Source organism: Raphanus sativus, chromosome 6, assembly GCF_000801105.2.
Source record: "Raphanus sativus cultivar WK10039 chromosome 6, ASM80110v3, whole genome shotgun sequence".
Lineage (NCBI taxonomy): Eukaryota > Viridiplantae > Streptophyta > Magnoliopsida > Brassicales > Brassicaceae > Raphanus > Raphanus sativus.
In genome coordinates, this window is record NC_079516.1 from 2,927,909 (window position 1) to 2,941,348 (window position 13,440).

The window sequence follows — 13,440 nt, forward strand, 5'->3', positions numbered from 1 at the left end:
ACCAGTGGAATAAAATTTGATTTGCATCCCAACTAACAAGAGTTATAATCTTAACCAGTAGATCTAAATGTGGGTTGTAACAGAAAATAAAAACATAAGCAGTTCAAGATTGATTCTAGATTCACCATTCACGCTGAGAACATTAACATATGTTCCGAACTTTTAGCATGACTTTAACTAAAAAAGTGTAAATCTAGTGAGCATTTTATTACACTACTTACTCCATACATCTCTCACTAAGTGGATCTCGTTTAGCAACAATGCATTGTCAAAGAAGCAAAGTTCTGAACTTTACACACTCAGCTCCAGATCAAGACTAAAACGAAAAGGATTTTAAATCACTGTACGACGGAAGCTCCGTAAAAGCAAGTGCGTGGTATTTCTCAACTCTACTTTGGCTTGCTTTTGAGTTTCTTGATACTCTTTCTATTTCAGTGTATCTCCTTCCTTGATCTCTGATTTCTAATTTTAATCACCTCCTCAAAACTCCTGGTGCTCGCAAACCTCTCCCGAGATGGCTCCGTTCCTCGTCAAAATTACAAATAAGGAAAAGCATATTAAACGTATTGTTGAAAACTTCAGTTAAATCATAACACTTTGCATACTCAAGAAAAACTTTGAAAAATATTTTTATTAAATTTACAATACCAAAAATAACAAGACCATAAAAATTCTATTATGGACAGGATGCAAAAGTTTGGTTTGTTTGAATGTACTGAAATTTATTACCTAACTATTTTTCAAAATGGAAGTTTGTCAAAGTGTTAAATTAACAATATAAAAAACATGTTAAACTTGTATACAACCTCTAACGGACCATAGAAATCCTATAGACAGGGTGCAAAAGTTTGGTTTGCTTTCAACATATTGAAATTTATCACATAGATTTTTTCCCCAAAATGAAAACTAGTATAAGTGTTAAATTTACAATACAAATAACATATTAAACATATATACACCACTAACAGACCAGAAAACTTTATGGACATGATTGTGCAAAACATATATATATATATACATATAGTATCATAATTTAAAATCAAAAAGAAAAAAAAAAGTGAAAGAAAAACATTTTACTTAGCAAAAAGAAAGAAAAATAAAACTAACCGGATCCGACTTCGATCTTTGACACAAAACGAGATGCTTTCCTCATATCAATCTTATGGATACGGCTCGGAAATAAAACATTCCACGGAGTCTTGCTCGAGAAGGTGCTCGTAAACCTCTCCATGATCGATCGAGATGGCTTCGTCATTTGGTTTTGCCCTTTCCCTCGTCCCCACTTTGGTAATAACCTCTGTCGCAGCAAGAAAACCCTCCAACAAAACACAGTAATGCCATGAAACAAGTGATGCCAACCGATATAAGCTTCCCATTACAAAATATTCTTTAAAAAAAAAAGCTTTGCTCGAGAAGAAACAACTATTGTTTTAAAGAAATTAAAGAGTGGAATTTTTTTTGATGTTTCGACTGAAGTAAGAGGTGAGTATTTATAGAAAACCCAAATGATTTCTGGCCGTTGTATAATTATTGTTTTTTTTTGCAATTAAATAATTAATGTTGTAAAAGTAATTGTTCACAAAAGTAATAAAGTTTTCTTACCGTTACACGGTCATATTTTTCTCGGGACTCGGTAATAGTCTATCATGCGTGTGACTTGTGAGCGAGAAACTTTTTTTTTTTGAGTGACAAACTGTATTTCCTTTTGTCAAATAAGAAAAGAAGAAAAATTAATCACAACGGTAACAAAAATACCTAACCATTTTTCATTTTCTGAACTTCTGAATTGATTCAAATAATGGGAAAGACAACCTCGAATGAGTGACAAAAACCTTAGAGAACTATTCCAGAACTAAGGATAGATAGAAACGAGGACGACAACATTCTAATTTCTAAATAATAATCAAAAGTCGCATCCAGTAACGTCTCGTTGCATCCGATCATATTTTCCTAATGCCTAATAATTTATTTATCAAGGTAAAAGACTACTTGAGTGATTGAACCGGTGTAAGCAAAGTTACTTACACCACAACAAACAAATGGGCCCATATTCACGTTAATTAGATAATGGACCCATATTCGGGTTAATTGGATAGTGGGCATACGGCTAACACAAAGGTTTACTCTTTTTCTTGAGATTTTAGAATTTGTGGGACTAATCAAATGTTTTTGTTTTTTGGTACGATCTAATTTGAGACTACAGGACCAGAGATTTGGGAAAATACAATGGGTAATGTTGATATATTTGTTGCTGGGATTGGAATTGGTGGTACTGTAACAGGCACAGGAAGCTTCTTGAAGATGATGACCAATGATAGTCTTATATGGTTTCCTTAGTTCTGACCATCCTTTAAAACATAGGTAACTGGCGTTGAACCATCAGAAAGAAGTGTAAACTACAAGTCTCTCTACAGGTTTTGAGAAGACCATGAGGGGACTGAGAGTGAATCAAACAGTTTTTCCGAAGATTAGATCAGAGACCATCTTACCTAGTCTTCTTCTTCTACTCACTCATATCTTGAGGCTCAAGTTACGGAAGTGTATGGCTGAACAAGTAAAGTTTGGGTACCTACACTGATCTGAACTAAGAGTGCAAAAATTACTAGTACTCGGATATAAGAATGAATTTGAAGTTGATTGAGAGTGCAACAATGTCTTGAAACGATCAACTAAAAGGTTGATGCAAAACAATTATATTAAAAATCGAATACCAACTTACAAAAGAAAGTGATGCAAGAAAAATCAACAAAAGAAAGTATCAACAGTCAAATTTCATCCTATTTCTAAAAATGGGATTATTATAGCTAAGACATTATTGTGCAAATCCTCTCAGAGATACTTTTATTTAAGCTTTGCCTGTCAGATTCCTACTCATATATTTATGAGAGCTCAAATCGTAAGAGATTGTAATTTGTAACCTTTCCTATTTCACTGGGTTCCCCACGTACATCTGTCTCAAACTGAATAAAATTTGATTTGTATGCATAAGGGGGCAACTAACACAAATAATAATATAAGACTACCTACCTCTTAAAAAACCGAAGACACTTTCTTTGTTCTTTCGAGAAATGAGACGCGAGTACATTTTCAAACGGACAAGACATGGAAGATGTAAGCTCAAGAACTTGGAGCTTGAGAAGCTGTTGCAGTGGTGGAGTTTTGGTTCGTGTACTTGTGTTACACACACAGGATGGTGTGTGACACACGCTTCGAAGAATAAAAAGGAAACATCAAGATGCGATTATGTGGGATATTTCCATATGCTTTGGATGACGAAATAAGCATTAAAAGAATATTATTAGATCACAAATTGGAAGATTTGGTGATGCTAAAATATAGGAAATATTATATTAGATAATAGGAAAAGGTTATTTAATATATATTGTGGTTTTGACCTAGTTTTAGGGTTAGAACTTTCACGTTGTAATTCTCAAAAAGAAACACAAAGGGTTTTGGGGTTTCATAGCTGAGTGAATTGGTAGACTTGATCAACAGGTGTTGAGTCAAGGAAGTTGGGTATGTTAGAAATCGATCCGTGTTGAGTCGTGTAATTCAGATCAAACAAGTCTGTAAGAGATTGTGTAAAAGATTTCTAATAAAAGAGATTTGTGTTCTGGAATTATTTTGTGCCTTGTGTTTTCGCTGTATCTCGAACTTACAGAAGATACTGCATGGAATGTGCATGCGTGTCACGTGCAGCGAATTTACTGTCTCCTTTGGTTTTGCATAACGTGGAGGCTCATTAGGTTGACCTTTTTATCCGCTCCAACGGAGGATGTAGAAACTAGAAAAGAAAGGTCGAACCCCCTGATGTAAATAGAAAATGAAAAACAGAAGAAGATAATAGACCGACCCCCTGATGTAAATAGAAAATGAAAAACAGAAGAAGATATATAATACCTAACGATCGAGCGTTGTCAACAAGAAAAATAGCTAATAATCGAACGACCACGATTCAATCGTGCCGAAGAAAGAAGAACATTGGACCCTCAAACTACGGGAAACATTTTTTTTTTCTTTTTGTCAAGATAAAAAGCTTATATATTTCCAAATTTGGATTATAATAATCCAATTTCCAAAAACTAGAAAATAATATATTAATGTGAAAATCGTATTTAGAGGGTAAATTTTTTGGCATTGTGTTATATGCATATGTAGAATGTAGACTAGTATAGTTCAGTATTCTAACTTGTAAAAAATTACTAACTCTGTATATGTCAATTTTCTATGTGCAAGTTTTCACTCTTTTGAAAGCCTAAGTTACAAAAAAAAAAAAAGTTTTCACTCTTTTTCACATACGAGTATCTTAACATATACATATATTCTGTACGTATAATACGTATAATCCTATACATCCTTTTGATCTTCTATTTGTATAGATATCGAGACGTTTCAGCTTTGTTCTGACATTTTCCTAAAAAGAAGAAAAAAGTGAATTTCAGTTCCAATTTGTTTTCTGTGAATTTTTCTTGCTGATCGCTGACCTCTATCTCTCTCTCTCTACTTCTGGACTTTCTCTTGAACAAAGGTAATTAATCACTCGATATTTCATATATAGGTTCGGTCGAATTTTTATTCTTTTTGAACACTATAAAGGTACGGTCGATATATTTGTTTTTCAACATCTTCCTTATAACTTTGTCTTTAACTTGAACCCTCACTGCAATATATCTGTGTGTGATTTGATAAGTCCAGGTTGGTGACTCTTCTACTTTTACATCTTTTCTCTTGTTTTCTGTCCAAGAAAAGGTAATTGGTTTTGTACGGTTACTATAGATTAAAGAACCGAAGAAGGAAACAAGAACAACAAAAATGAGCAGTGAAGGAGAAATGGAGGAGAGTCTAATACGTGTAGGATCAGACGCTAAGGGTCAGAGCAACATTATAGAGAGTCTCTATCTGAGAGCAAAGATTTGGAGCGAAGTAAGCAAAATGTGGAGAATAGCATTGCATTCCTCTTTGTTCCGCATGACTTCGTTTGGGAGCATCATTGTGGCTCAAGCCTTCATCGGTCACTCCTCTGAGTTGGGTTTAGCCGCTTATGCTCTCCTCCAAAGCACATTCATTCGTTTTCTCTATGGTTTAACGGTATACAAGCTGCTTAGTCTTAGTTTAGTATGCATTAATAGAAATAGTTCTTTTAGTCTTCGTGGTTGTTACTATATAGGGTGGTATGTCAAGTGCGACGGAGACATTATGTGGACAAGCATACGGTGCAGAACAGTACCACACAATGGGGATATATCTACAACGTTCATGTCATGGATTGTGGACATTGCCGTGACCACGTTGTTTCTACCGTTTATCATATTTGCGGGTCCTATTCTCCGTCTATTAGGCCAAAACGTTGATATCACGAGGACCGTTGATGAGATATATCCTTGGATGATCCCTTATGTCTATAGCTTAATCTTCACTATGACAATACAAATGTACCTCCAAGCACAAATGAGGAACGCTATTGTAGGCGTTCTCTCGGTCTTGTCCTTGGTTCTTGACCTCATGGTCACATGGTGGTGTGTGAGTTTTATGGGGATGGGGATTGGTGGTGCGCTCCTCGGGCTTAATGTGAGCTCGTGGTCTTTGGTATTGGCTGAGTTTGTGTACGTTTTTGGTGGATGGTGTCCGTTCACTTGGTCAGGATTTAGTACTTCGGCTCTTGTTGACCTGATTCCTATGCTCAAACTCTCCATATCTTCAGGCTTCATGATCTGGTAATTACTAAGTTTTAGTAAATTTATTTAAACAACTTATATGTTGTATAACATAAACTAACGCTTGAAGTGGGATCCAACTTATTAATTTTTGGTGTAAAGTGATATTATATACTGAGGAATGTTTATACTTTTGATAATTTTATTTCCTTCATTTAACAGCTTAGAGTATTGGTACCTGAGCTTCCTTGTCTTAATGGCTGGTTATACAAAAGATGCAAATATCGCAATCTCTGCTTTCTCAATATGGTAAACTCAAGATCTTCAGAGCCATTCACATATTTTTCCAATCAATCTGAATTTCATTCAATGCAAAATAGATATTCTTTATATAAATCATCTTGGAAATTTTCAGCCAATACATATATACATTGGAACTCAATATATGCCTTGGCTTCTTGGGTGCAGCTTGGTAATGCTCACAGGTTTATAAATGTCCAGCCTAAGAATATTCATAGTTAATAATATTAAACGATATATTATGTTTGATTACATGCATCGTATAGCGTCCGAGTGGCTAACGAGTTGGGGAAAGGAGATGCAGCTGCAGTGAGATTTTCTATCAAAGTGATACTCACAGTATCGACAATCATGGGAGTGATATTCTCTGTTCTATGTTTAGCATTTTGCGGTCAGATATCGTATTTGTTTTCCAATAGCAAAGAGGTTTCGAAAGCAGTGGATGATCTATCGATAATCCTTGCCGTATCAATCTTACTTAACAGCATTCAACCTGTACTCTCAGGTCACAATAAAAAAAGTCATGTATATTTAATGTTTTTATACATAAAATAGAGGTTTTGGTTTTCTTCACATGTCTAGTAACTAATGAAAACTAATTAGATAAAATTTAAATGGCTTAAAATGATAGAATAAAACAGGTGTGGCAGTTGGAGCAGGGATGCAAACTATGGTGGCAGTTGTGAACTTAGTTTCATATTATGCAGTTGGTATTCCTTTGGGTCTCATCCTTACTTATGTTTTCCATCTCGGTGTTAAGGTAACCTTAATTTTGCTTAGTACTAATTAGAATATACTATAAGAAAATTATATTACCAAGTACATTTCATTGTCTGATCATTGTAGGGACTCTGGTCTGGAATGTTGGCTGGTATTGCTAACCAAACAGCGATATTGTGTTATATCATTTACAGAACTGACTGGGAATTAGAGGTAAGCAATTACATTAGTTAAACTTCCTTGAAGTGGAGAAAAAATATGTATATGAAAAAGCTTGAAGATCTTGTATTGTGTAGGTTAAAAAGACAAGCGAACGTATGAAAGCCTGGAGCATGCAGCCATCTCATGAAGAGTCGAACGATTCGAATCCTATAAGAGAAGATGAGAGGAAGTGAGAAGTGTGTATAAACTGTTCCCTAGTGAATGCATAAATATTTTCCGTTGATAATGCAACTCCAGTTAATAGATAACATGACTTCCACACTCATCGTTACAAGCATTCAAACGTTATACTATAGATATCATCTGTACAAGCATTTATAATTCCTTTCTGCATATCAGACACTTGAGAACAACTTAATCATGCAAGTTTGTTTCTTTTCTCCAAAAAAAATTGATCATAATAGTCATGCCAGTGTATCTACGTCACTTCAAAATCAAATCCAGCTTTGCAACAAAAAAAAAGTAATTACATCGGACTATATAATAAGGATAATTCTTAGTTTTAAACTTAAGACTAAAAGCAAATTATTTGCCGAACAATTTCAGCAAAAAAACTGATTATTTATTACACTGAATTTTTAAAATTATTATATAAATACAGATAGAAATTATAAGAAAACTGAAAGTAAATATGTAAAATTTATTATTTGTACAATAGATTGAAAGCAGGCAAATCTCTGATGCTAGAAACATCATCCAGCGCTAGCTCACGTTCCAATTGTGTTCTCGTTGATTTCAGAACTTCCTGCCAAATAATTTTTTTACGAGAACCGGTTAACACATAACCAAACCGAAATTTCCAAACTGTAAACAAGCCTGGTTCAACGACGTTTCTTACATTGAATTCCATGTAAGAAGCTCGTTTGGCAAGCCATTGAGCATCCATCATCTGGAAAGCTATACAGTAAAGATTATCAAACGCCATTTCATCTTCCTCCAGAAACTCCAAGAACCTTATCCCAGCTACCGTTGATGGTTTACCTGTAAAAGAAAACACTTTAATATATCATCTGTTTTCACTTGGTTAATTCTTGAGCATTTTTACCTGACTGGAGATCTAGCATTTGTGCCAGCATGAATGAGATATTGATGCCAGCGACCGCGAAAGGGTATTCCCATTCAGCTCTTGTTCCATCTTGTTTATGTAACAATCTTTGGAATGATTCCTATCATGATGAAACACACAACTCTTGTTAGATACGTTGTGGCATCAAAGATGTATATGTGAATGGGAGAAGCATCACAAACCGGATAGGTCTTGGCAAAGAAGATAAGATTCTCCAGTGATATATAACCTCCACCTCTATAAAAAAGTTTATGCAGCTCATCATCAGCAAAATGACTAGTGATGAAGGAGATTCAAACAAGCAAATCTACAGCTAGTATGTACCGAAAATCTGTTGAAGGGTCTGTTCCTTGCCAACCCATCTCCTTCCAGAGTTCGGATTTAAGAGGTGGCAGCTCCCTCTGTGGATAAGCAAGCCTCCATAGTTGTCTAAGTGCATCCTGTGAACCATGCAATTACATAAATCTCCACAAAAATTTTGATAAGTGGAAGTAATATAAGCAAACAGAGAGTTCATGAGAAACAACTTACTTGATGCTCCATTCGAGATCCATCAAACGGTATTTCAATTCTTCTCTTAATGTTTCTCAGCCTTTCTTCCTAGTAAAGAGGTAATCAAAATGCAGAATAGACATCAAAACTGGCAGTGTGACAGTCAAATTGACCATATCATTTGAACATACCTGCAAAATGCTAAGAGGAGGTAGCAACGGCCTTCCACCAGAGACTAAATGAGGCAGAGAAAGAAACCTCCCAAAAAGCGAGCCAGATCCAAACACAACTTTGGCTGCCAAAAACCAAGAAACAAGTTGAAAAATGTGATAATCCCTCTTTTAAACAATCATTGATAATAAACAAAGACAAAACCAAACCAAACCTATCCACTGAGCCCATTGTGCAATCAACTGAGAAAAGATCAATGTCCAATGACTTTCCCGTTTCTTCCGTTCTTCTTCCCAAATATCCTCCAGAGTACGCTCCTAAGAGAACACATCATCACAGATAATAATAATGAATAAAAGGGTTCCTTCCTCTCAACTCTATTTAGAAAAGAAAAAACAAACACACTAACCTCATTGTACACAGCTTTACTATCATTACCACTAGTACTACTACTTCCCAACAAAGGCTCGCTCAAAGTATCAGAGTCTGTAGCATCATAACGTTCATACTTTCTCCCATCTACATCCCCGTGATGAAGCCTCCTCCTAAGAGTCGCTGATGCCATCTTGTAAATCAATATATACCACCGAATAAGCCCCTTCACAATCAATCAATCAAACAAATTAAAAAAAAAAGACATGAGAATCTGAGACTAATAATGTCTTTGCTAATATGAAACCATAATGCAGTAGAAATGCTAAAAAAGCCTTTCAATTTGATTACAGAACAGATCTAGCAAACTATACACCAACCATTCACAAAACCCTAATTTTCAATCACAACGGAGATGCCGAAACACACAACAGAGATCTCAAATCCAGATTTGTAGGAATAATCTAAAGGAAGAAGGAAATGAAAATCTGGAAAGTGGGTTTGGTAGAGGATCTTACAGGGAAGGTGATCTTCGGTGAAAGATGAGAGCTTTCCTTCGAGAGAAAGGTAGGAATAGGAATAGCTCTGCAAACCCAGAGGAAACTGTCGCCGCCAACTCCAGATTTTCCAGAAAATTGTTCTTATTTTTTTATTTAATTTTCTCTCTTTCCTTTCTTACTACGTTACTTTAGTTTGATTAATTAATTAATGTTGTGGTTGGTCAACGACGTGTATGCTTGCTGCAGGCTAAGTATCCGGTTCACATTTCCGGTTTAGATATCGGAGATTGGCCAAATATTATTTTATTTAATCCGTTCGTTTCCGACACTGGATGCTTCCGTTTCCGGACCGCCTCCACCACCTAAATTAATTTCCTTTGTCCGGTAGCTTTGGCAATCAAACAACAACGATCCATGTTGTCGTAATCCAAAAGCTTTTTCTAAACACCGGCGCGCATGATTGGTTATGAGTAACAAAAGTATGAAACTTGTATTTGAAATTATAGTTTGTTTTCTTCTAAATAGAGTAATTTGCTCTTCCAACAATCAGTTAATATCATTTTATCAACATTTGAAGATTTGAAGTTATGTCTTCATAAACGCTGTTGTTTTGCTTCAAAGCCTTTGTCATTATTATCCTAGTGGAAGGGTTTCGATTGATTGTAGTACTGTGGAGACCAAACCTGCGGTTTTTGTCCGAACCGAACCAAAATTTCAGATTTTGATTTGGTTACCGTTTTCAGTTTGGGAGGATTTTAAAAATAATTTGGTTTTTGGTTTGGTTTTTAAAAAATAAGAATAAAAACCAAAAATAACCAAAAAATTGAATCGAATTTAACGGAAATAACTAAGTTTAACCGAAAATATTCATTTAAAAAAAATTATATCGAAATTAACCGGAAAAAATCGTGATGGAGCACAAGGAATTTTACAGCAGCCAAAAAGGTATAGTATCATTTCAAAGTTTCCTTAGAACCTTTTCATCAGCTTATGAGTTCTCACCACAATGTCATCTATCTGTTGTTGTTGCCTTGTAGGGAAAGTTTTAGATATCCTCTAAGTAGTATGGCTGGAAAAGAAATGAATCGAGAGAGAGAGAGACAGAGAGGAAACAGCTGAGAGTTCTTCCATGTGTGATCATTATGAGGAGTAAACTTCTTATGTGTATGAAGTTTTGAAACAACATTCTCTATACCTTAGAAATCTCAATCTGATCTTTCTTTGGAAACAGAGAGACCTGGAATCGATGGGTTTCAGATTATTGGAGAAGCAATACCTGGAGAAAAAGGTTCCTGGTTGCGGTTTTCCAGTACGAGGAACCACTATGTATGTTTCAGGTAAATTTCTTTGAAAATCTTATGGTAATAAGAGTCTTTGAAAAAAAAAACTTAAAACTAATTAAACAGATGAAAATTAATGCACGTCTGTTTGTTTATTCTTGAGAAGTGGGTGAGGCATCTTGAAGATGGCCAAAGGCAATATCGAGGGTGTAACCTTGATGTATTTATCTTACTGGTTTTTGTCTCAGCTATTTAGAAACTGAACTTAGTACCGTGTGGAGAGTCAACAAAAAAATTTGTTCGGATAAGTTATGATGGATCTTCACATCCTATAAGCACTCTCAATGTTCGGTACGTAATAACATAACATCTCTTTACTTTTCTCTAGCAGTTTTAGCGTATTTTTTGTTCTACAAACTCACTTTAAAAATCATTATTTTTTTGCGTTTTTAACTAGCATGCGTGATACACACTATTCTTGTTGGTTTTGTTAAGCTAGATGGGCTTCACACTTAAAACCAATTGGTAATTAGTGGAGAGACTCATCTATCTTATATATTAGTAAGGATCCCTTCCAATACCCGATGTGGGACACTTTGTGTCTAATACGCCCCCTCGAGATGATGGTTCTTTGAGCATCAATCTCGGAATGCTCGGGCAAAGATCGATGGGCCAACTTTGGGCCAGATCGATGTGGATCGGGTTGGACTGCGTGGATCGGGCTCTGATACCATGTTAAGCTAGATGAGCTTCACACTTAAAACCAATTGGTGATAAGAGGAGTGGCCCATCCACCTTATATATTAGTAAGGATCCCTTCCAATACCCGATGTGGGACACTTTGTGTCTAATAGGTTTCTATACAATTATGCTATCCTCCATGCTCAATTATTATGTTATGAGTATATATACTACTAGTAATATACTTTATTTTCATGAGGGCAGGCACTGGACGAACGCAGTAAAGGACGAGTTTGAAGTTAATGTCTGTGACTACAGAACAGATCCATCCTCGAGTTTTGCAATCAAGTTTACTTAATTCTGCGATTTATGTTTTTATTATTGAGTAATAATTGTTGTAGCTAATTTTGTTTTTGTTGTCGTTTAGGTATTTGTTTCCAGTAATTACAGTATCCTATATAGACTAAATTAATTATTTTTGGTTTGAGCTTTGGTTTTAAATCAAGCTAAAAGGTAACTCTTTCAAAAGATGAGTTTATATATAAACCTAATTAACTTTAGCTAGTTGGCACAACAACAACCAGACCCGTCCCTTCCTTAAAGCTAATAAAGCATTAGCTTTAGGTCACCAAATATTAACCGAAAAATGAGGCCACATATCCAAATTATATTTTGGTCTAGTGACTTAGCTTCTTAATTGAAAACATACTTCTAGCGAGATGAGTTTCGAGATTTGCTATAAACAAAATATAAATTCTGCCACTTGTTATTTTGATTATCATTTTGTTTTGTTTATACTTTAAACTATTTTTTTCTTCACCTTATAATTATCTTTTATTCTCCTCTTTTGTTCCATTTGTTTTTTGTATTTTTTTAGTTTCACTAATCATTTTCTGCATATTGCATATGGTTTAAATTTCCTCAAAAATACACTAGTATATTATTAGATAAAAATAATAACCATCAACACATTTTAAATAAGTCAACATCTTTTTAAGTAAATGATTCATATCTGTTAACATATATAAATTAAACTACTAAATTTACAAACAAAAATTTGACAAATGCTAGTAAATTAACATTAACATATTTACTGATGATTTATGTATTTTATGTTATTTTCTAAATATTTATACAATTTACTAAAACTATAAATAAAAATATTTAAATATGAGGCCACATTTAAATAAATTTGCTTTAAGCCACAAAAATGTTTGGGACGGCACTGACAACAACAACAAAGGGACAACTCTAGGCTCTAGCCATGTGCAAATAGTATGTGTACGTAATCATCTAACAATATACTACTAAAATTCACAGTTATCTTAAACCCACAAGAGGGTCTCATATATCATGAAATCAACCTTACTTTGATCTCGATTAAGTCATAATTCATAGAATGACAGGATGTCAACTTTTTAATGGATATGATTTCCTAACTTTTTTAGTTACACAAATGATGGTGTTTTGAATCGCAATTTAAAATCTGTTACTGAGATTAACTTATATGATTAACTAAGACTTTTAATTTTAACAACCGTTTCAAAACTAATTTAATGCATTAAATAAATGTAACGATTGTTATATGTACTCGTTTCAGTATATCAATGGACAATGATACAACTGCTATGCGTATATGTGTTATTTTATAGAGCATATGGCAAATAGTTGGAGAGTTCTTATCAATCATCGATCTTCCAATAAATTATAATTTATGAAGGAGCTTATAAGGAGTATATTAATCATCGTAAGATTCTTCTTACAATACATTTTCATATACCGTATCAAAGATGTTCGCGCGATGAAAAATTCGACTTTGCTATTTAAATTAGAAAACAAAAACGGAAAAAAAAATCACAATGCATACAGCAGTTAAAATTGTTTTTATTACTACGTGGTACGTACGTACGTTGATATCGATATATACTTTTGTAGTCACTAGTCAGTAATACACATGATGTAAACTACTCTACTGTATTTTC

General features: G+C 34.5%; 1 protein-coding gene and 1 pseudogene across 1 annotated transcript; one reads left to right on the top strand and one right to left on the bottom strand.

Annotated features, from left to right (window-relative positions):
• Positions 1–4,338: 4,338 nt before the first annotated feature.
• On the top strand, positions 4,339–7,203 carry LOC108810709 (protein DETOXIFICATION 24-like; annotated as a pseudogene).
• A 120-nt stretch (positions 7,204–7,323) lies between these two features.
• LOC108809050 (uncharacterized) lies at positions 7,324–9,695 on the bottom strand. The gene is made up of 10 exons (XM_018581175.2): positions 9,516–9,695; positions 9,035–9,223; positions 8,840–8,942; positions 8,646–8,749; positions 8,494–8,562; positions 8,287–8,402; positions 8,145–8,199; positions 7,942–8,062; positions 7,735–7,877; positions 7,324–7,641 (listed from the first exon to the last, which is right to left on the bottom strand). The coding sequence occupies exons 2-10, from the start codon at positions 9,188–9,190 to the stop codon at positions 7,540–7,542; spliced, it is 969 nt and encodes a 322-aa protein (XP_018436677.2). The 5' UTR covers positions 9,191–9,223; positions 9,516–9,695; the 3' UTR covers positions 7,324–7,539.
• Positions 9,696–13,440: the final 3,745 nt, after the last annotated feature.